The sequence below is a fragment of the Fonsecaea nubica genome (assembly GCF_001646965.1).
Source record: "Fonsecaea nubica strain CBS 269.64 chromosome Unknown Scaff4, whole genome shotgun sequence".
In the NCBI taxonomy this organism is placed as follows: domain Eukaryota; kingdom Fungi; phylum Ascomycota; class Eurotiomycetes; order Chaetothyriales; family Herpotrichiellaceae; genus Fonsecaea; species Fonsecaea nubica.
In genome coordinates, this window is record NW_019173677.1 from 361,979 (window position 1) to 384,727 (window position 22,749).

Here is a 22,749-nt window from a genome sequence, read left to right on the forward strand (position 1 = left end):
TGAGGAAACTTTGTGTTTCTGTCGTTCCACGAGCAGATCCCATGGCACAATAGACGTGGTCTGACATTCTGAACGGGTCACACCGTGTCGTTTCGATGGAAGTCCCCCATTTTCCCCGGTCGTATGCCATCGTCCCCCACGGGATAGGAATGTCGTTTCAATCGAGTCGTTTGTTTTGACGGTCGCCAACTATTGAACGGCGTCACTTCATGTCTATGGCCAGTATTAATGGGAGAAGGGGTCTGAGGCTGACCTGCTTCTGTTCAATCCAAGTGTCGTCAAAGCGGGGTCTCTCATTCTCAAACAATGGCCGTCATGTCTGCATTCTCGCAAACCATAGCGCTCTCGCGTCAAGTGCCGCTCTATCTATTCGGCTTCATCATTGCCATCATCATATACAGTCTATCTCGTATTCTCCATCGTTCTGCACAACGCGTACCCGACGCTCCATGGCTGCGAATATCAAATCTACCTGGGAAGGCGGGCGAGCTAGAAGATGCGCGGCTTTATGTCAAGAACGGACACGAGGTCATCTGCCTGGGTTACGAGAAGGTGAGATTCAGACCGACCTTGACAGCGATCATAGGGCAAAACTGATCCACTGCATCACATTTAGTACACCAAGAAAGGCCAGAATTGGCTCATGAGAACCCCCGAGGGATTTCAGTTTGTCTACCATCCTAGATACATCGAGGAGGTTCGCTCAGCCAAAGACACGGAGCTGTGGAACTTGCCAGCCAACAACGAATTGGTGCAAACGCGTTATACAATGCACAAGAACTTGGAATACGATCAATATCACTTCAACGTCGTCAGCAAACAATTGACTCAGAGCCTGGGTACGTTGCTCCGACTCATCTCTTCAAGATGGACTAACCCCAAGTGACACAGGGCCTGGGCTTCCTGCCATTGTCGACGAATGTTTCGGGGCATTCCACGACTTGATAGGGGAACCAAAGGGTATTTTGTTCCCCATATTCTGTGCCGTCGAATAGGATACAGGCTTAAACCTTTTTGAACAGAATGGAAATCAATGGTCATGTTCCCCGTCTCTTTCAACATCGTGACTCGAACAGCAAACCGCCTTTTGTTCGGCGCAGATCTCGCCAGGAACAAGGAGTTTCTGAAACTCGCCATCGAGTACAGCGACACGTTCTTTGCTGGTGCCAACATGATCCGCCATTATCCGCCATGGACGAAACGCCTGGCCTTATACCTCAAGACGGGCATGTACTCGCAACAGACGCAGGCGAGGAAACATCTCTATCCCCTGCTACGGTCTCGTATCGCAGCAATGGAGAAGGCAAAAAGAGAAGGCACGTATGAAGAGTTTGAAAGGACAAAGCCAGCCGATACTGGTGAGTTTCTATTATGCCACCTGAATGTCGAGGGCGGACAAGTGTGTTGACGATTTGAACAGTCCAGTGGGTTCTCGACATCACCCCTCCGGAGAGGCTGCACGACCTCAACGATATCATGATGAGACTCGTTCACATCCTCACCGCGGCGGTGCATACCAGCAGTGTCACCTACCTCAATGCACTCTACGACCTCGCCCAGCATCCCGAGGTTCACGACGAACTCCGTGAAGAGATCAACAACGTGTTCGCCTCCGAGGATGGCGTGTGGAAGAAGCAGGGTCTGACCAAAGCAATGAAACTGGACAGCTTCATCAAGGAGAGTGCGAGGTTTCATCCCTTCCAAGCGGGTACGATTGCCGGTGTAACTCCAGGGCTGATAGTAGTATCGGAACTAATCTCCAATACAGGCACGATGGACCGAATCGCAATGAAGGACTATACACTCAGCGACGGCACCGTCGTCCCCAAAGGAACATACATGATTACTCCGTCGTCAGCGGCCAACTTCGATACGGAAATCTGGGGTCCTGACGCCCTGGAATTTGATCCGTGGAGATTCCAGAAGAGGCGGCTCGAGAAAGGCCAGGAGACGCTACACTCGATGGTCCAAACGACACCTCAATTTACCTATTTCGGGTATGACATATAATTGGACACATTGTGTAAAGAACTTATTTCTTAAGCTGACATTTTGCGACACAGTCACGGGAGACACGCGTGCCCAGGTCGATTTTTCGCCGTCAACGAGATCAAGGTGCTCCTGATTTATACCCTGACGCATTACGACATCAAGTTTCCGGACAAGAGTCCAAAGCCAGAGCTGATGTGGTTCTCTGGCAAGTCTATGCCCGATATGACGGCCGAGATTATGTGGAAGTGGAGAGAGAATGTCTCTGTTCCCTGGAATGATGTTTCTGGAGCATGAATTGTTGCCATCGCGGGGTTTTGATGGAATTGAGAAACTAAAAGACTTTTACTCGTCGAATTAATTTATATTTTCTTGATGGTAACTTGTAGAATTTCCCGAGAACGAAGATTTCTTTTTCTCTTGGTTCGAGCCTTACAGAGTCTCTGGCATAGCCTTCTGTGGATTTACTAGCACGAACACGAATCTAATAGAGAGATGATAGAATGAAATGAATAATTTCTTGGTACACAAGCACAAGTTCCAGACCAGTCGTTACCTACGACATGGGGGAGGCTGTGGTGCATCTTGGAATTCATACAACCTATTCAAAAGCGACTAGAGGAGCTTCAAGTTCTCAATCTCTCCGATCAACCCGACAAAATCCAGAACAATTGAAAATGCTCAATGTTGTGCTCGCAGGGGGACGAGGAGGCGAGTCGGCCCTGTCAATTTCTGAAGCTATTGCTCACATATATGTCCTACTAACAGATATATTCAGGTGTGGGAAAGGAGATATCGGATGCTCTGCTGGAGAGAGGAAACGCCAGGGTCACCGTCTTCACGAGGAAATCGGCTCACAAAGCAGCTGGTCGGACGTCTAAGAATGACGACGACCAGGATGGCACAGGCACCGGCCCCAATTATAGGGTCGTGGAGGTGGACTACCTCGACACGGACGAATTAGTGCTCAACCTGAAAGGCGTCGACGTTGTCTTGAGCTTTGTGCTGGACTATGAGAACCGGGTGCAAAAGGCTCTTATCAACGCATGCGTGTTGGCCAAGGTCAAGAGATTTGCGCCGAGCGAATGGGTCTGGTAAAGTTCCTTTCCTGAGAATGTATCGTGTACACAGAGCTTTTTGTGGCTAAGAAGGCGCTCACAGGGGCAATTACTCCGGCATCGAGCTTTTCAAGTACAAGGACGAGATACGACAGTATCTGGAGCACCTCAACGCTCGGGGGACCGTCCTCGAGTACTGTCTCTTCCAGCCCGGCATGTTCATGAACTACCTGAGCTTCCCCAAACCGTCGGCGAAGCATCTTCACCCCTCGCCGATTCCTATCGACATTCAAAACTGCAAGGCCCTGGCCCTCGAGGCCGAGGAGCCATGCGTTGTCTTCACCACCGTCCAGGATCTGGCCAGAGTGGTCGCCCTCGCCGTCGAATATGAACAGCCCTGGCCGCCCGTTGGCCATATTCAGGGCTCGAGGACCACCATCCGAGATCTCGTCAAATTGGGAGAGAAAATCCGAGGTATGTAAAGAGCCTGTTTGCGCGCTCTGCCCTGCTCTACCCTGCCCTGCACAGAGACGTACTGACAATGACGTTAGGAAAACCCTTCCAAACATACTCAATTCCTCGGGAGGACGTCGAGCTCGGGAAGTTGGAAAGTCCGTGGATCCCTCGCATCATCCACTCCTCAATACCGCCGGAAAAGGTCGAAGTAATGAGCAGACAATTAGCCACCAATTGGCTTTTAGCTGCCTCTCGAGGCTGTGTCGACATGTCGCCAACCTGGAACCGTCTCCTGCCAGAGTTCAAACCAACTACGGTCGAGGAGTTTCTGAGAGAGCATTTCTCTGCTGATTGAAAGGAGGGAAACGCGAGCTGGACAAATGTTGCACCGTTCTACAGAGACAGGCACTTCAACTTTACATTGCTATGTACATTGTTTTCAGTTGTGTCCAGTCGTCCACGGCGGTTTTTCCAAGCTCCCTCCCTTCTCCGCTTTGCTTCACTCCGCCAAAAGGCATGTCGTGGGTCATCATAGGGCTGGTACTGTTGATCCCGACGGTTCCGGACTCAAATGCCCTCCCAACCCTCAGCGCGCGAGATATGTCCTTTGTATAAACACTCGCATAGAGGCCGAACTCGCTATCGTTGGCTCGCCTGATGACGTCTTCTTCTGTTTCAAAACTTTTGACGCATGCGACCGGCCCAAATATCTCTTCTCTCATCACCCGGCTTTGTTCGTCGGGTTCGTAGATGATGGTCGGCTCGATGAAAAACCCTCGTTGACCTTCCCTTTTGCCTCCGGCTATAATCCCATACCCTGACTGCTCAGCTTCTTTGATGTAGGACAAAATCGACTCGAACTGAGACTGAGTAGCTTGTGGACCCCTCCGTGTTCCCGAGACTCTAGGATCGTTGCCCGAGGGTGGATTCGCTCCGAGGTCTTTTAATGATTGAACGAATTTCTGGCAGAAAGCTTCCATTGCTGACTTTGCAACGTAGACACGAGTACTAGCTATGCAAGCCTGTCCCGAGTTTAGGAGAATCGACTTGGCCGCCGCTTCGGCGGCTTTATCCAAGTCAGCGTCCTCAAAAATGACCAGGGGGCTCTTCCCTCCTAGTTCTAGAGTGACCTTTTTGAGATTGGATTTGGCGGCCGCTTCCTTGATCGCCTTTCCTGTACGGACGGAGCCTGTAAAGGAGATTTTGCGGATCTTCATGTGCGACGCCAATGCGGCTCCACAAGGCGTGCCAAAGCCACTCAGAACGTTGAGAACTCCGGGAGGGAACCCTGCAGCCCGTGCAAGACTGGCGACGTAGAAGCTGGTGAGTGGCGCCTTTTCGGATGACTTGACCACCAAGGTATTGCCGGCAATTAGTGCAGGTGCCATTTTGAATATCAGCATCGTCACTGGAGCGTTCCACGGGGTGATGGCAGCGCAAATGCCATACGGTTCTCTGAGAGTTAGGTTCAGAAATCCAGGGGTCTGGGTCGACGACGTCCCCTGAACATCCGTGGCTTTGCCAGCCATGTATCTCAAGAACCTCGCCGAGGCGAGACCCTCGGCTTTATTCCCATGTCAGCACTAGACAGGCGAGCGGCAACGCAGCAGAAGAGGGTTTACTTACTATAAGTTCCCACTGGTCGGCCCATGCTCGATGCTTCGATGAGAGCGAGCTTGGAATTGCTCTGTTCCACCAGGTCCGCGAGCTTGTAGAAATACGCCGCGCGTTGAAAGCCGCCCAGTGCTGCCCATGCTGGGAATGCCGCCTCAGCTGCACTCACAGCGAGGTCCACGTCCGCCGCCGACGCCTCGGAGACATATTGGAAGACCTCCTCGGTCGCTGGGTTGATGACGGGGAAAGTTTTGCCGTCCTTTGCCTCGACAAACTCGTTGTTGATGAAGAGGCGGGTTTCGACGTCCCCCATGTTGGGAACTTCTGGATCAGATACCATGATGTGCGTGGCGGTTCTGGTTTAGCTGTGACGAGAGCCAGAATATGATGCTGAGCAGTGACTGTGCGGGCTGTGAGCAAGTCATTCTTTCTTGAACCTAGCATCATCTGAATTTTCAGTTTCTCTTCAGGCCACATAAAGCCTGTACTGCAACATCCAGATTGGCAGGTGAAAAAGGTGTCGTTCGCCGCGACATCGTTGACCCTACAGTCTCCAGCTTTGGCCAGGATTCGACTCCTTGACTCGCTTATCTAATCAAGACCCAGCTCGTGTACCTCCCTAGTGCCTAGCTTTATGTGGAAGGTGGCCCCCCCTCTTGGCCACTATACCCAGAAGGTTAGACGAGAGAGCTATGCGATCACGTGGGTAGTGGATTTTTCTGAGCCACGTGCGAGCCTAATCTATGAGTAGCTTAGCCGACGTAGTGGGCTCCAGCCTACTTCTGACTAGGCTACTTCAATGGAGGAGTCGAATCACGACTCGAATCCCATCTCTAAGAACCCATCGAGTCGGAGTCGGATTTGGAGTGAGGCTCGTGCTGGTCCTCTTGTCTATAGCTGCCATCGAAGCTTGACGAGGGTACCGTCGCCGACGCTCCTCCTCATAGCCATTCGGCGGCTTCAATGATGTTCGAGCACTAACGTGTCCAAGATACGAGTCGTTGGTCACGATATCCCCCGCAAAAGCCACCCCCAGAATAACTCTTAAAAAGACGTAATTTACACCGTCAAACTCATGAGTTCAAGGCAAGCAAAGTACTAGAATCATTACCCTCTCTCAAGTATTGCAGCAAAGATGTCTCGAGACAATCCAGAGGCGGCCAAGAGAATGTTCGACCAGCCTCAGCCACATAGCTTGCTGGGATACCACCGACAGTTGGCACCTGCTGCCAGTCTCAAAGTCAGCCCTTTGTGTCTAGGTGCGAGCTCAATCCAACAAAGTAGAGAAGACGGTATTCTGAGATCCCTCCACAGGCGCAATGAACCTTGGCGAGGCGTGGAAAGTATATGGAAAACTGCAACCTCAGTCGAGATAGAGCGAAGCTGACAATTCCCAAAGTACTTTATGGGTGCGGTCAACAAAACAGTAGCATTTGAAATCCTCGACTGTTTTTACGAGCAGTATGTTTTCTACCACAATGGCCGTGGCCTTTCATGACGCTCACATACTGCCTTACCCAGTGGGGGAAATTTTATCGACACGGCCAGCGACTACCAGGACGGTGAGTCGGAGGCCTTCGTTGGAGAATGGATGGCTGCCCGGGGCAATCGAGACGAGATGGTCATCTCCACCAAGTACGGCACCGGTTGGAAGAAACACCTCAAGGGGGACGTGATACAGACCAATTTCGGGGGACTCAACGCCAAGAATCTCCGGCATTCGTTGGATGCGTCGCTGCGAAAGCTCCAGACCGACTTTGTCGACATCCTCTACGTGCATTGGTGGGACTATGCGGCAAGCATCCCCGAGATTATGCACGCTCTCAACGACGTCGTGGCCCAGGGCAAAGTCCTGTACTTGGGAATATCTGCCACGCCGGCCTGGTCAGTACATTATCTTTGATGACGCGGTCGGGTGAAATACTCTGCCAGCCGCGCAGCCGCTGACGGAAGATCTAGGATCGTGGCAAGAGCAAACGAGTACGCAAGGTGCCACAACCTGAGGCCCTTTGTCATCTACCAAGGACGATGGTCGGCCGCTTGCCGAGACCTCGAGCGAGAGATAATCCCGATGTGCAGAGCCGAAGGCATGGCAATCGGCCCATGGGGTGTCATGGAAGGGGGGAAATTCAAGACCAAGGAGGAGAGAGAGGCGGGATCTGTCCGGGGCCGGCTCTATCCTGGATCAGAGGCCGAACTCCGAGTGTCGGAGGCTCTTGAGGCGATCGCACAGCGCAAACAAGCGCGCCTCACCGACATCGCTCTGGCGTATGTTATGCACAAGACTCCCTACGTCTTCCCCGTGGTGGGTGCGCGGACGCCCGAACAACTCAAGCAAAACATCGAGGCCTTGTCCGTGAGCCTCGGCCGGCACGACATCGAAGAGATCGAAAGTGTCGCCGCCTTTGACCGAGGGTTTCCCTATAATCTCCTCATGCTTGACAACCAAGCACAGCCAGAGGATATTTCAGGTCATCTGAGCTACAACGATGTCCCTCAAAATCGTGCTTATGGCCATGTCAGGACGGTGCCGTATCCCCAGGCACTCTTTGGAGGTCCATTGGAGAATTAGTTTCAGCGCGAGAGGGCTCCCGTCGGGCACGCTGTCATACCGATTTTCGGGGCTTGCGAGCATATATACCCACGCCCACGACTAGACTTCAAGGCTCTCTTCGACGTGTCTTGGCGAGAATCGAGTTTGACGAGTCGTCATTTGTAATTGCGTAGATTGGCAATGGGCAATCATGTATATGTAGTCGGTACGAGGAAAGGTATACCGCGTATCACATAAAAGTCATGAAAAAAGGCTCTTCGGCCAGCGCTCTCTACCAACTCAAGCCCTTGAACCAACAAACTCACCAAAACCCGCGAGGCCAAAATGCCACCAAAGCCGACCCTCAACGTCAACCATCTCGCCTTGTCTGTACCTGACATTGGCGCGGCAGTCGATTGGTACACGAGCGTGTTTGGATTCACCATGATTGGCAGCGTGATGGAAGTGAACAAGAACAGTCCAACAGGCCCGGTCATCTCGTCTAGTATGTAACTTCAGCCCCCCTTTTTTCTTTCGGGTTAGGCGGAGGACTCTGCTGCGAACCGTACTGACTCATCGCTTTGAAAACAGTCTACGGAGAAGAATTCGAACAAGTCAAACTCGCAATCCTGACCTCCGCCAACGGCGTGGGGCTGGAGATCTTCGAGTTCGTCCGGCCCAAGTACAACGGCCCCGAGCGGCGCGTCGACTGGTGTCCCGACACGTACACGAGAGGGGGCGTCTTTCATTTCTGCTTCACCGTGGCGAATGTGGAGGAGACGGCACGGAGGGCGATCGAGAGCGGCGGGAAGAATGTCGGCGTCCTTGTCGAGCCGGCGGAGGGGGAGCAGGCCTTCTTTGTCCAGGACCCTTGGGGAAATGTCATCGAGCTCCTGAGTTGTAGCTTCGATGTGCTTTTCCTGAAGAGACTCGGTGGATAGCCTGGAATTGTCTCGGTTCTCAGAGTTGAACTTGGATCTGGGGTTCACGATCCTCAGGATGTCACCCCAGAGAGATCCTCCAGTTAGTCAGACTTGGACTCTACGTCGTGTGTCGAGCTCAAGTACTCCAATATAGTGGATATAGGAGGTCGCTCGACCGACACTGGATGATTTCACAAAAGCACGATCCAGAGGTTGACAGAGGACTGTTTGCGGAGATATGTTTCTCACGAGCCCGCCGTCCATCTTACGGTTTGAACCAGATACCATACAGTGGGAAGAGATTCTCTTCCCTTGATCTGAGAGATCTCAGTGCGTATGTGACATGGCAAGTTATTAGACAAAATAGTAATGCCGAATTATTGGGTCGGAAGAAAGCCAATCCTGGGGTTCATTTTCTTTTTACAAAATCCAACCTTCTCAAACCTCATTTAATTTCTCCAGAAGGAAGGAAATCTAAGCTTTCGGAGTCGTAGACTCGACCATTTCGATCTCGTGGTCAGATGGGCCATGCTCGGCGTTTTTCATCACAGTTGCGTCCTCGGCTTTGACATCGGTGACGAGTCGTTGGGCCACTTTCATTGTCAAGTGAGAGGACAGCTGTCAACCATTGTCAGATCATGTGTATACACTCTCAGGTCAATGGATCATCTGGGATAGAACTTACATCCTTGGTCGCCAGAGCGGCGGCGAGTGCCACGATACCAAAAGGTATACTGGTATAGAAAACGTAGCGGAAGGCATGCTGGTAGGCATCCTGGAAAGCTGAATACGCCAGTTGGAATATCTCCGTTGTGATCCCAGGGATTGAAGCGAGGGTCTGACCAGGAGTCGCTCCAGTGAGGAGGCCCAATAGCAGCGGAACGGAGTCGAGGGGAAGTCCAGCCTGTGTAGCTGCTGCCGTCACCATTTGGGGGATATAAACCGACGCTTTACTTGTAAGCGCAGTGGTGTAAATGGCAGTGCCTGCCGAGCCTCCAATGTATCTGGACAAGCCCATCGATGCTGTGGCGAATCCGATCCACTCGTCCGGTGTACATAGCGAGATAAAAACGATCGGTAACGTGGTAGTTATCCCAATGCCTTTGTTCGTGTTAGTATTGTGTGACAAGCTCCGCGTTTCCAGATGGCATTCTTACCAACTCCAGCGAAGAACGAAAACGTCAGTGCAGCAGCCTTGTTATGTGGACCAGCAATGCTCATCAAGGGAATAAAAATGACTTCGAACACAACGCCAATGGAGAGGAGCGCGGTCGTGCCGAGTTTTGGTCCGATCCAAGGAAGTAGTACAGCCGATCCCGCCCCTGCAGCGAGTGTCGAAGCTCCCATGATGGTCTGGTATACTCCAGCCTGGAGCAAGTCGTCTCCGGTGTACATGATGGTCAGGAAGGTCGGCCAATTGGCTTGAAGAGCGTAAAACATCATGCCGCCGACAAACGACACCACCAAGATCATGGTGAAGGTGCGAACGCGTTTGAACAGGAAGGGATGTAGTAAAGGGGCCTTGGGAATGTAGGCTTCGTAGAACCCCAGAGCGACAAGAGTTACGACGCCGATGAGGAACGGCGCAAGGAAATGTGCACTTGTGGCTCCGTACTGGGGGACCCAGATGACTCCCAGCAGGACAAGTGTCGGGCCGACCTGTAGTTCGTTGTCAGACTCGATACTATGGCAGATTCCTGTCGGGTCAAAGGCCTACAATGATTCCACCGAGTCCAACATAGTCGAAGTCCCGGATCATGGACCCTTTGCTGGCAGAGGCAGCCAACGGCTTCGCGGGAAAGTATGTGACGGCGCAAGCGACCGTTCCAGCAATGTTGGCTGCGAGAGCCATCCAGAAGACCGATTTCCACCCCGGTCCCGTGTTCAAGATCATCGAACGGGCGATCAGTGAGCCACAGAGATCGAACGGAAGAGCGGTCAAGTTCATGATACCAACCACCGGACCGCGGTATTTGGTTGGGACCAGCTCGGAAACACTGGCGAAGCCATTCACTGCCCCGGCCTGATTCAAGCCAAACAATGTCATGGTCGCAATCACTAGGGATGGCTTTTTAGATTTTGATCTCTCCATTTTCGAACGCGACGAGATGTCTTACTTTGCCCGATGGAATGCGACGTCAGTCCCAGGATGGACGCGACCACCCCAAGAACCCCGGTTCCGATCGTAAACCAGCGGCGCCCGAATATGTCTGACAGCGACCCGGCACAAATCAGTCCCACGCCGGTTGCAACGGTCCACGACGACGCGATCCAGGTGAAGGACGGATCCGGGCCGAGGTCCTCATTGATGTTACCCAGCACGGGGACAAGGCACAAGAATGTCCCGAGAGAGGTCGAGAAGATGAAGCTGATGGATGAAATGGACAATAAGACCCGGATCGACAGCCGGGAGACCTCTTGGTTGGGATCCGTGATCACATGCTCCCGGAGCTGTTCGTCACTCGGGGCAGAACGCAACAGGCCTTCGACCTTGTGGTGATGGGTTTGGTCGGCGTCAGCCATGACCAGAAGCTGCAAAAGATAAGTTCAGGACTTGACAGAGGGGGTTTCAGCTTCACGAAATGTTTGTAGTTGGTTATCCCCTCGACTTTCATTGATCACGAGCTTGGGGTTGTCGATTTATACTCGACCCTCCCGGAATTGTGATATATCGTCCGGAATTGCAAACCGATCGACTTTCCCAGGCTGTCCCGTGGGGAACTATCGACTGACCCATGGGGTGTTAGAAACAAAAGCGGAGTCTGATTCGCCAATGGGAGAGCACGAGGAGGGATGTCCCTGGCACGTTGTCGCTTCGGTTCGGATGCACAACATCTCGTACACGTGGGCGATGATACCGTCAGCCATGTGGCCATGCATTATTCAGAAAAGTGGGACTCGTTCCTTTCTGTTCCCAATGTAGTTCCGGACTACCGAATACAGAGTGAGATCTTGGATCCTGTGGCCGAAGGCTAGACCTTTGGTTCAATCATTGCCTGCCTTAGTGGCTGGGAGGATGACTACAAGTGTATATGGCTGAAACCACCGTCAACCATGATGGTCTGGCCCGTGATATGGCTACTCTCCGGACTGAGCAAGAAGCTGATGACCGAGGCCTGCTCTTCAGGGCACGCCATGACTTTGAGCGCGATGGGTTCGGTGTATCTGTTTCCCTCATGCTTATAGTCGGGGTCGCTCTTGACGCTGTCGTGCATGTTGCTCAGCGCCAACGGTGTGACTGTTGCTCCGGGGCAGACAGCATTGCACCGGATGCCTTGTGGGCCGTAGAAGAAGGCCCCGTTCCTCGTGATCTCCAGGACCGCTGCCTTTGTCGGCGCATACGCAGCAAAGCCCATGCCCGTCACGGCCGTGGTGGAACCGATATTGACAATCGCCCCTCGCTGAGGCTTGATGGGTAGAGAGGGTGCTGGGAATATCTCAACCCCTCTCGGAGACTGCTTCAACATTTGAGCGGCCTCGAACTTCTGACACAGCCATACTCCACGTTGGTTGACTGCAAAATGGCTGTTTGGGCGCGTTAACACGGCTCAGCGACTCAGGCCCGTCTGAGATCGAGCTGCTACTTGAAGGAGGCCATGTATACAAACATACCTGTCCACATCCTGGGTCGAGACACCGACCTCATCGTCCCTGTCCCCCCGACAAAAGCCAGCAATGTTGGCAGCATAGTCGAGCCGACCCCATCTGTCGACGACGGCCTTGACCATTGCCACCACATCCTCTTCCTTGGACACGTCCACATGGAGGAACAGGGCGTCGACCTTGAACGTGGCTTTGATCTCTTCGGCCAACTTCTCCCCCAGGTCATCCTGGACATCGGCAATCAGGACATTGATGCCCCGGCTGGCGAGTTTCTTAGAAGTGGCTGCGCCTATGCCCGACGCGCCCCCAGTCACAACTGCGGTCCACAGATCGGAAGTGGCCATTTCTTTTCGAATGTTCTCGTTCTTTGTTCGATACCCCCGTCCGGAATCCAAGTAGCACCACGATGGCGACAGACTTGTTAATTATCTTCCTCTTCTGAGAAACGTTCCACCCCCTCCATGACCTGGTTGGGTCACTCTTATAACCAGCACCTGCTATACACCCGGTACTACGGAATTGGCAGCCCAAGGGATTCCGGACTCGCCAACCCCACAATTCTCCGCCCTTTCAAACAACAACGCAAGGAATTCCCCGGAATGGAAATTGGCATTAAAAAGATAAGTTCTGTAGAAAGAGGAAGAAAGAAAAAAGCTCGTCTGTTTCTTCTCCCGGTCGAACATCAGAAAACGACTTGATCTGGGGGAAAAACCAAGTCACCTCTTCTCTATCTTTACGACAGACACCTCATCTCCCCTCCCGTCTTCGTTGAACCACCCACCATGGCTGGGGAAACCATGTCGAAAGAAGCCGTGGTCGAGATGGAGGACCACGTGGACATACCTCCTATATCGGCGCAGCTGAGCGATCTTCCACCAGGATACTTTCGAAGCTCTCTCTTCCTAGGGTCCATGGCTGCGGTGGGCATTGGCCTCCTTGCCGCAATATCCAGCTTTGCGTTGGCAGCCCCGATCCTCGGTGTCATCAACGAGGACATCGGTCCCAGCTCCAACATCTCCTGGGTGGCGATTGTGTACACACTGATGATCGCCGTTGGTCTCACCATCGTGGGCCGCTTCACCGACATCTTTGGCCGTCGTCACACCTTCATCGGCGGAGCAGTGCTCGGGGTGGTGGGAAGCATCGTCTGTGCCACTGCCCCGACAGTTGGGGCCCTCATCGCCGGCATGACGCTCGTCGGGCTGGCGGCCTCGACTCAAGTCTCGTACTTCTACGTCACGGCCGAACTGATTCCTCAGAAGTATCGCTTCCTGGGCAACGCCATCATGTATGTCTTCATGATCCCCGGCGGGGCATTTGCGCCGGCCATTGCCAATTCGTGCATTCTTCACACTCCCGGCGGTTGGCGTTCGACATTTTACATCGTCATTGCCATCCAGGCCGCGGCCTTGTTCTGCTGGGTGGCCTTCTATCGTCCCCCAACGTTTGAAATGAAGCACCGCGACAAGACACGGCGAGAATACCTGTTGAAATTCGACTACATTGGCACGGCCCTGTTTGCCGGCGGCCTTTTGTGTTTCTTGTTGGGCCTTTCCTGGGGAGGAGCGGTTCACCCTTGGAAGTCAGCACACGTCCTCGCAACCATCATTGTGGGGGGTGTTTCGCTGATCGTGTTTGCCCTGTGGGAGCTGTTTGCGCGACTCGAGGAGCCTCTGGTTCCGATGACCCTTCTGGCCTCGGGACCTTGGACGGCGGCCGTGGTGACATCTGGCATCGGCGCCAGCCTTTACTATGCCCTTACAATCGTCTGGCCATCGATGGTGGCCATCGTGTATCCCTCTGGAGATCTGATCACCGACGGACTGAGAGCCTCCATCGTCGGAGCATGCTGGGTCAGTGGGGAGATTGTCTCTGGCATCGTCGCAAAACCTGTGGGGGGAATCAAGCTGCAATGTATCGTCACACTGACGTTAGCCGGTGTGCTCCTCGGTTGTGAGTATATATACCTTCCGTTGGCTGGCCACTTGACGATGGGTTTGTTGCTGACTTTTGTTCTTTTGTAGGCATGGCCACCAGCGATCCCGATTCCAGCACTAGAGCAACGGTGCTCCTGAGCTTCAGTTGCTTCTTGGCCGGGTACGTCGAGGGCCTCTCTCTCACCATCACCACCCTGGCCTTGAAGGATCAGCAGCAGATGGGCGCCGGGTGTGGATTTGGAGGTTCGATCCGCTTTACCATTACAACAGTTGCCACCACCATCTACACTGTCGTCCTCTCAGCCCGTCTGAGCGCGACCATTCCGGACCAAGTGCCCCCAGCGCTTGTCTCAGCGGGACTACCAGCCAGCAGTGTCGCAGCCTTCATCGGCAATTTGGCGTCGGGACAGTCTCTTGCCGACATCCCCGGCGTGACGACTTCGATCATCGACGCTGGAATCCGGGCATATCGATCAGCCAATGCGGATGCCTACCGGACTGTATTTCTCTCCACGATCGCTTTCACCGGCATCGGCATTATCACCACCCTCTTCCTGCCCAACACCGATGCATTGATGACAGATGAGGTCTCTACCACGCTCCATCATAAGAAGGATGAGAAACTGGCACGTGCTGCGGCCCATGTATAACTCCGACCACGGTACTTTCGTCCTCAGCTTCGTCGAGCTTCTGTAAAAAGTGACAATCTCTCTGGATGGGCTGGCCGCAGAAGCAGAGCAGAGCGAGTTCGTTGTCATCCACACTGTTGAGAGGAGCAATGGGCAGTGGCGGTGTGTCCTCTGGTATCGATGTAGATACATGCTGGAAGAATAATTTCGGCTCATTGCCAGTTGATAGGCTAAGATTGACCATACCTCGAAATCTTGCCTCGGAACATAAGTCCACAGCGTCGTCTCAAACATGCATTGAGGCAGATGCCTTCTTTGATTCACCGAGACCACACGATCGATGGTGAGGACCTGACTGTTGCACTGGAGGCGAACGATCTCGTAGAACTAGATTGTTCTGGAGAACTTGGTTGGCATCACAGACCGCCGTAACCAACTTGAAGTGGAAATGGAAGTAGTAAAACCAGTTCGCTCACTTGCTTGAAGCTATGGGTCTTCCCCTGCCTGTTCTCTCCTCTATATTCGCTTACTTGCTTGCGTTCTCCTATCTTTGCTGCGGCCAAGTAAGATGTACTTTCTGGTATTCAAATCACGGAACTTGCTCTGGTTTTCCTAGACAGATATCGTAGTTTTTCGTCTCGAGTGCAGGATTAGGCAAGCCGGAGCCCTCCCCTTCGGGGTTGAGTCGGTAGCTTCTGTGCAGCCTTAGTGAGGGCCTTTATGTACTGCGTCCTTCTCCAAGTCTCCTGAAGATTCTGCAACCTCTTCAGATCGAAGGTGTTGGGCCGTTTTGTGGGAGAGTCGGTAAGTCAGCTGGTTGAACCCACGTTAGCTCAACCACACCAAAGCCATAAATACTTCTGAGCCAACTTACATCTTTGGTCATGATCGCGCAACCAAGAGCAATCACGCCGAACGGAATACTTGTAAGCCAGACATACTGGAATGCCTCCCTCCATGCTTTGTGCAAGGCCCTTGTCGACGCTTGGATAATGCTGGGGGTAATACCCGGTACGTCAGTAATGCTTTCGCCGGTGACGACCCCGGTCAAGATCCCTAGTAGTTGTCGTAAAGACCCTGCTGGAAGCCCTGCTTCGAGCGCAGCTGAGCTCACATACTCGGGAATGAGATCTGCGCTCCTGCTGTTGAGGACGGTTGTATAGACCGCGGATCCAGCAGATCCCCCAATAGACCGCATCATTCCCAGGAGCCCAGTTGCAACTCCGATCCACTCGTCCGGGGTTGCCAGCCGGATTAGAAGAATTGTGAGCAGCTCGACCCAGCCGATACCTGGAGACGGTCAGCGTACATAAATGAATGTTAGGCTCTGTGTAGTAGTGACTAACCTGTCCCAGCGAAGAAGGAAAAGGCCAATGCCATGGCCCTCGAGTTTGCAGCTGGGAGACACATCAGTGGAATAAAGATAACCTGGAGCGTGACTCCAATCGCGAGGTGGAGCCTGGTCCCAATGATGGGAGCGATAATAGGGAGTAGCAACGCAGACGACACCCCTCCTACATTTGTTCCGGCGCCAAATGGCATATAGTCGACCCCAATTGCTCTTGTGTTGTCTCCATGGAACATGACACGAAGATACGTCGAAAAAAAGGCGACAATAGAGTAGAAGAGCATTCCACCCACTGCCGCAACGACCAGGATGAGGGTAAACTCGCGAACGCGTCGAAAAAGGAAACGTTTCATTATAGGATTCGAAGCATAGAAGGCCTGGTGGAATCCCAAACAAACCATGAGAGCGATACCCGCAAGGAAAGGTCCCAGAAAGTATCCGCTCTTCGCTCCATAAGTCGGAACGTACTTGATGCCAACGAAGAACAAGGTTGGTCCAGCCTAATCAGACATGAGCAAGAGTGGCAGACCTTTCGACGCCAGGAAGATGAGACTTACGGTAGCCAGGGCGAGGCCGACATAGTCGAACTCTTTTAGTAGTTGACGTCGAGTCTTCATTCCTGCAGCAAGTGGCTTCGCCGGAAAGTAGTTTATAGCCACAAGCAGAGTTGCGAGGCCATTTGCAGCCACAATAATCCAAAACAAGGTTCTCCATCCTGGGGCTGTGTGGACAGCGACCTCATGTCCGATCAGAGATCCGCATGTTGCCCAGACCAAGATGCCCGCATTGACGGCGCCGAGGATAATGCCACGCAGACGAGTGGGAACGATCTCAGCGATTGCTGCAAGAGTGTTCATTGCTCCTGCGTGATTCAGGCCAAGTACGGTTAGGGAAGCCAGTGCTATCAAGGAATGAGCCACCGTCTTTAGAACCAGATGCAGGTTGCAAGCACTTGATTCTTACCAGTGGGAATGTTCTGAGCCAATGCTCCACAGATACCACCTGCAACCCCCAAAACTCCTGTTCCAATGACGAACCATCTTCGTCCGAGAACATCGGAGAGTGTACCAGCAACGATCAAGCCGACGCCGGTTGCCACGGTCCAGCACGTAGGGAGCCAGCTGTACGCAGGGTCGGGGCCTATGTCGGCGTTGATAATTCCAATGATCGGAGAGACACAAAGATAGATGCTGATGCCCATGTTGTAGATGAAGCCCAGCGAGATGATGACGAGCCATTTCTTCCACTTAATCGCCCGCAGTTCTCTCCAGAGGCTGACATTGCTGTCTTCGGAAGCATCTGGTGGAAGGTCGACATGGTCTGCGGCGACTTGCATCTTCACATTCTCTCCCTCGATAGATGCAGGAGATGCTTGCATGCTTGTGATTGTTGAAGAGCAGAGGCAGACTGCTTGGTTTTGGTCGTTCAGTGATTCGCGGAGATGGCAGGGTTCGTGCTCAAGCGAAGTTGGAACAGTTGGTAGATCTCCTGATCTTCAGCTCGGCTGTGACAGCGACTAATATGGGTTTTCACAATGGCCGGTATATTGAATACAAGGCTTGGTGGGTTCGTATCAACGCGAGTCGTGATAATCATACAACGGCACCCTCTTTGTAGGAGCAGCTCGACCAGAGAGCGGAATGGAGATAACAGGTGCCCTATTCGAGACGCCATCTGCCACCGGACAAAGCCAAGATTCGTATAGAACATGCTCTCCATACGGGGCCCCAGGAAATGAAGTGGTGAATGGAAGCCTATTTCGTTTTGTGTTATAGCACGAGTCGTTACACCGACACTCAAATGTTGCGGACATTTGCTGGTCGAACACTGGTATGAGGGAGGCGGCTCGGCGCCTATTGTTTACCCAGACTTGCGTCTTGACCTGCCTATAGGCAAGGATGGTGTCGAAGCCCGTCCTCACCCCCAAGGTCTGATTTTTTGACTCCACCTGAGGCACTTTGGTTGGAGATCATGCTCATCGAATCTATGCAGACCGTGCATGACTCCTCGCTTGTTTCGCTAAGGATTGAGCGTAGGAGATGGCGCGGACATTATATTGCTGACATCGGAGCGACGCGGGAGGTAGAACGAACAAACTGCCTCAATGGCGTCTTTATCGTGTCAGAGAGGGAGGGGAGAGGTTCCATTAGGTATGGTACTTGTAGAAGTAGGTGAGCAACCTATCCCAATAGGGAAGGAAGCGCCCAAAGGGTCATGTGACTCTGCATATATCATTTTCGTACTATATAATTAGTCGGACGAACCACAATGAGGTGGATAACATCATCTGGTGGGTTCAGTCAGACTTGAGTGGGGCCCAATTCGTGACCATCCACGATCGCTCACTCACTCCCACATGCAGGCACTAGTTCTACCATGAGAGGGGGCTTCTCCCAGAGAGTGTACATCTCCTGGTCGAGCCAGTTGCCTCCTTGATGGCAAGCTGCAAGTTTGAGATCAAACCTCCACAGGAGCTTGGATACAATCAGACGTATTTCGGAGTATGCCATACTAGAAGCCCGAGTCAGTCGTAAATCCACGATCGACAACTGTCATCGAAGTTGTAGGAGCACTTACTTCATTCCGATACAATTCCGCGGCCCAAAGGAGAAGGGTTGCATTGCTGCTCTGTCGTCTCCACTGAACTTGTCAGCCGCAACATCACCATCAGCATGCTTGTCCGCAGACAGCCAGCGTTCGGGCAGGAAGTCTTCTGGGCGGAAGAAGTTCCTGGGATCATGGCTGGCAGCGTAAGGTGCCACGCCAACGGTCGTGTCTCCGGGTACCCACTGTCCTAGGATGTTCTCGCCCTTACCAGGAACAATGCGGGGCGTAGTTGCAGGTGCAGGGGGATAGATCCGAAAACCCTCGTGGATCACGGCGTCAAGATAGACGAGACTCTGCGACTTGACCATGGTGATATCATCGTAAGATGTGTAGCTCGTCCGCACTTCATCAACCAAACGTTTGTAAACCTTTGGGTTACTGAGGAGGAGATACATGAGACCTGACAAAAAAGTTGCAGTAGTCTCGCTTCCTGCAATGATCAAGATCACGGCGTTTTCTTGTATCTCGGGCATGGTCAAGCCGAGTTTAGGGTCGTTGTGGCGCAGGATATACCAGAGAAAATCCTTTCGGTCGATATTCGTGCGAGCAACCCGCTGCTCAACCTTCTGATAAGCCAACGCATCTGCGTCTTTTTTCGCCTGGGAATACTTTTGTGGAACTAACCACCGACTGAGCCTAAGCAGCTTGTAGTAAACCACAGCCTGCAGCCACGGGTAGACCTTGACCCCGTTGAAGATGAGTGTCACCCATTCATGGTATCCACCGGTTGCGAGGCCATGAAACGGTTCGCCGAACGCAAGATCGCCCATGATGTCAAATGTCGTCCAATTGAACCACTTGACAAGGTCTTGCGGTTCTCTTTGGCAGATGTTTTCCAGTTTGCTCATCAAGAGATCGACATAGGACTGAATAATTTCTTCTTGTTCGCGAAGGGCCTTCTCGGAGAAGGCGTGGGACATGGCTCGCCTCATGCGCTGATGTGATTCCCGATTTGCATGAGTGAGGGAATCACCTTCAGCAAAGGTAGGGAGCAGACCCGCACCACGGAGATCCTTGGGCATCTCAACAGGTCGATGACCGTATCTATCCAAGGACATCAGCGTCTTTGGCAAGGGATATAATGGATGAAATAATGGGATCGATCTTACATTGACTTCCATGCCTCACCTGACGCATATGACAATTCTTTCGGCGCAATTCTCACCACGGGACCATATTTCATGTGAAGACTTGTTAGATCTTTATAAATCCTCCCGTGCGTCGTTGACCAAAACCATGGCAGTCTTGAGGCTGCCCAGAGCTTAGGTCCGGGATATGCACTGAGTGGATGAAAGAACGCATTATAGATCAGTCTCCCGATCACGACGATGATGAGCTGCAAGATTTGGCTCTGAATTTCAAATTTCTCACTGGAAGCAGGTGAGAGACGTACGGAAAGACTGGCCGTGGCCCAAATGAACGGTAGATTCATTCTGACTGGAAACTCGAGGCGGCGATGCTAGCAGGAAATGTTTCAATCAACCTCGTGTTGCTGCAGTACAATAAAATGCAGCTTGTTGCAGAAATATGAGCAGCTTTTGAACAGGTTGAGCCGGGATTCCATTCAGCCAAGGTTGCTCTGAACAACAAGACATGGACTTACCATTGCCTCAACGTTCAGTGGCCTACCTCGGTATTCACCAGCATATCGGTCATTTTAAAGAGTTGTACAGCCACGACTTGGTAAGGCATTTCCGCGCCGGAAATGCTCATGTCTAGGCTGTTCCGGAATTCCGACCTGAATAGCTTTGAAACTCAGTTTGGCGAAGCCGCCATCAACTGGTGCCATATTGTCATAGAGCAGGGGGCCCCTGAGCTAAATAGCGCTTTTGACACCCAAAAGCCCCTATGGCAGAACATGCCAAGCTGCGAGCGGCGCTATCACATATAGACGGGATGTCCTGATCACCGGTCACGTGATATTATTCACGTGCTTGCTGTCACGTGAGCTTTCAAACCCATTGGCTTTGACTTCTTTCATTGCTATCTATCTACCTCGTACATTACTTAGGTTCTCCATCAAACACAGTGAGGACACTTACGGACGACACCATCCATGTCCATCACAACACGCCCACGCTTCTCAGCAAGTCTTTATTTGAGCACCTGTTGCGCAATGCAAGATATCAACCTGCTCTGGTTCCACAACCGCACCCGACAAGCTGAGCCCGTCCACAGACCCCCAAGAAGACAGATCGCATCGATCGGGAGAGCGTCCGATATGGCTCCTCACAACTTCCCCAACCCGCCCAGCTTGCCACTGACACCGCCGAGACCCTCGTTGACGGCCTCCTGGCCCAGACCGCCCGAGACCTGGTCGAGTTCGTCTTTGCCCATGACGGGGTTCTTCTTCAGCGAGTCTATTTCGTCGGGTACACAGCCACATTAGCTAGTTACCAACAAGAACACCCCCTTCCACTTGAGAACTGGTAAAGATTCTGAGAAAAGAGTAGCTACAAAACTAACCTTTGACCAACCCCTGGACCTTGTCCTCGCCCACGTTCTCCATCAGCTTGACCTCGGCGACGGCCTTGGCCTTGTAATACCGCTTGGCCCACCATTCGGCGACGTCGTCGGCGTAGCCCGCAAAGTAGACGGTCGCGGCCACGACGGTGAGGAATGTGAAGATGCCCGTCACCGAGAGGATGAGGATCGTCGGGTACGAGTAGGACATGCTCGGTGGCGCTGTACTGTTGCTGCCTGAGGACACTGCTTTTGGGGACTGTTGGTGGAATGTACGAGGTAGGTTGTTGCACAAGCTTGAGACTGGGGAGCCACGGTGAAAGAAATATGGGAATACGGGAATATGAGACCTATTCTTCTGCAAGTGTGTCTGGGTCCAGACTCTTAGCCACTCACAAAAACCTGCTTCTGGCCCCTTCAGACCATCGAACGTAATGGGGGACGTATTTTGTACCTAGTGTGAGAATTCATTTGGATTGGCGTGGCTCGAACGGGTATCCCTATCCATCCACCTATCCACAAAGCGAGGTGGCTATCTATCTACAGGACTATCGATCGATGATCCCACGCAAGCAATACTACAATGTACGTAGTTAAGAGTGGTAGGTCCAGCTTTGTGTTCTGTGGTTTGCTCTCTATCCCATAGCGACGTCACAATCCATGGGTTCCTCGAACGTCATCGCTTAGCACGTGCTGGCTTATCTTGTGTGCCCACGGCTAGTGCGGAGTATCGACCAATAGACAACCAGGGGCATGATAGATGGCGAAGATGGCGAGAGCGATAGCTCACCTTCTTACCCACTCCACCTGTATGAGGGAGCCGTCCTGTGTCTGGTGGGTGGTTCCCTCATCACCATTGATGTCGGCATCCACAGGGATCACTGCGTGTGGCAGAGTTGAAGGTGACAATGCTGAGCTTGGTAGTGTCGACTAAGTGACGGTAGATGGTCCAGTGCTTCCATGGTCCAGATCCTGGGAAGTTTGGAAACATCCTTCTAACTCAGTTGACCTGGTCTGTGTTGTTCATACTTGTGCTACTGTGATGGTTCTGTTCTTCTGGAGCATGCGCCGTTTCTTTTCGATGTCTCAGAAACCACCAAGCCGTTTCCTTCCGCTCATTGTACAACATGCGAAGGAGCCCGACTAAGAAAGAACCACATGCTGATGCCATTGCAATGTACCTCGTAGTCAAGGCCCCTTTCTCCCAGCCCGGCGGAATAGAGTCTCGAGGAGAAAACACTATACCAGTACCTGGGAGCTTGGGTTGATGTGACCGTCCGGGTGTAGTGGTCAAGATGCCTGCTTCACAGGGCGTTTCGCCGTTTAAAGCACAGCGACGGCCTCGTTCAGTTTCGAGTAAGAGAATTGATGGTACACCTGTCCCCATGTTGGGGGCTCCACTAACCGCGATTCGAGGGAGGGAGAAGCTCTCATCGCGAGTCAGCGGGTGAACAGGCAGAGAATAGACAGGTGCGGTTGGGTACAATATATTGAAAGCAATGAGAAGAAGCGCGCCTGAAATCAAGGTCATGACAGCGTAGTGTGGATGAAGGCTTGAATAGATCGAAAGATAGAGGATGAATACGGTC

The 22,749-nt window shown here is 52.6% G+C and overlaps 8 protein-coding genes across 8 annotated transcripts; 4 read left to right on the plus strand and 4 right to left on the minus strand.

Moving 5' to 3' along the window:
- Positions 1–306: 306 nt before the first annotated feature.
- AYO20_01067 (mitochondrial mRNA processing protein) lies at positions 307–3,858 on the plus strand (the record flags this gene model as incomplete). The annotated part of the gene is made up of 10 exons (XM_022639374.1): positions 307–552; positions 617–839; positions 892–960; positions 1,023–1,358; positions 1,421–1,708; positions 1,769–1,997; positions 2,064–2,250; positions 2,758–3,083; positions 3,151–3,521; positions 3,599–3,858. 10 exons carry the CDS (start codon positions 307–309, stop codon positions 3,856–3,858), a joined length of 2,535 nt encoding a protein of 844 aa, XP_022504682.1.
- A 61-nt stretch (positions 3,859–3,919) lies between these two features.
- AYO20_01068 (hypothetical protein) lies at positions 3,920–5,457 on the minus strand (the record flags this gene model as incomplete). The annotated part of the gene is made up of 2 exons (XM_022639375.1): positions 3,920–5,067; positions 5,130–5,457. 2 exons carry the CDS (start codon positions 5,455–5,457, stop codon positions 3,920–3,922), a joined length of 1,476 nt encoding a protein of 491 aa, XP_022504683.1.
- A 795-nt stretch (positions 5,458–6,252) lies between these two features.
- Positions 6,253–7,689, plus strand: AYO20_01069 (hypothetical protein; the record flags this gene model as incomplete). Its single annotated transcript, XM_022639376.1, has 5 exons — positions 6,253–6,376; positions 6,432–6,460; positions 6,517–6,578; positions 6,639–7,001; positions 7,077–7,689. 5 exons carry the CDS (start codon positions 6,253–6,255, stop codon positions 7,687–7,689), a joined length of 1,191 nt encoding a protein of 396 aa, XP_022504684.1.
- Positions 7,690–7,995: 306 nt separating this feature from the next.
- Positions 7,996–8,591, plus strand: AYO20_01070 (hypothetical protein; the record flags this gene model as incomplete). The annotated part of the gene is made up of 2 exons (XM_022639377.1): positions 7,996–8,155; positions 8,242–8,591. 2 exons carry the CDS (start codon positions 7,996–7,998, stop codon positions 8,589–8,591), a joined length of 510 nt encoding a protein of 169 aa, XP_022504685.1.
- Positions 8,592–9,047: 456 nt separating this feature from the next.
- Positions 9,048–12,520, minus strand: AYO20_01071 (hypothetical protein; the record flags this gene model as incomplete). Its single annotated transcript, XM_022639378.1, has 7 exons — positions 9,048–9,191; positions 9,259–9,674; positions 9,731–10,232; positions 10,291–10,631; positions 10,691–11,105; positions 11,627–12,098; positions 12,186–12,520. 7 exons carry the CDS (start codon positions 12,518–12,520, stop codon positions 9,048–9,050), a joined length of 2,625 nt encoding a protein of 874 aa, XP_022504686.1.
- A 438-nt stretch (positions 12,521–12,958) lies between these two features.
- AYO20_01072 (hypothetical protein) lies at positions 12,959–14,763 on the plus strand (the record flags this gene model as incomplete). The annotated part of the gene is made up of 2 exons (XM_022639379.1): positions 12,959–14,129; positions 14,201–14,763. 2 exons carry the CDS (start codon positions 12,959–12,961, stop codon positions 14,761–14,763), a joined length of 1,734 nt encoding a protein of 577 aa, XP_022504687.1.
- A 684-nt stretch (positions 14,764–15,447) lies between these two features.
- AYO20_01073 (hypothetical protein) lies at positions 15,448–17,468 on the minus strand (the record flags this gene model as incomplete). Its single annotated transcript, XM_022639380.1, has 5 exons — positions 15,448–15,555; positions 15,617–16,032; positions 16,089–16,590; positions 16,648–16,952; positions 17,054–17,468. 5 exons carry the CDS (start codon positions 17,466–17,468, stop codon positions 15,448–15,450), a joined length of 1,746 nt encoding a protein of 581 aa, XP_022504688.1.
- Positions 17,469–18,432: 964 nt separating this feature from the next.
- On the minus strand, positions 18,433–21,371 carry AYO20_01074 (hypothetical protein; the record flags this gene model as incomplete). Its single annotated transcript, XM_022639381.1, has 5 exons — positions 18,433–18,601; positions 18,668–19,741; positions 19,807–20,067; positions 20,931–21,057; positions 21,164–21,371. 5 exons carry the CDS (start codon positions 21,369–21,371, stop codon positions 18,433–18,435), a joined length of 1,839 nt encoding a protein of 612 aa, XP_022504689.1.
- Between the last annotated feature and the right edge of the window lie 1,378 nt (positions 21,372–22,749).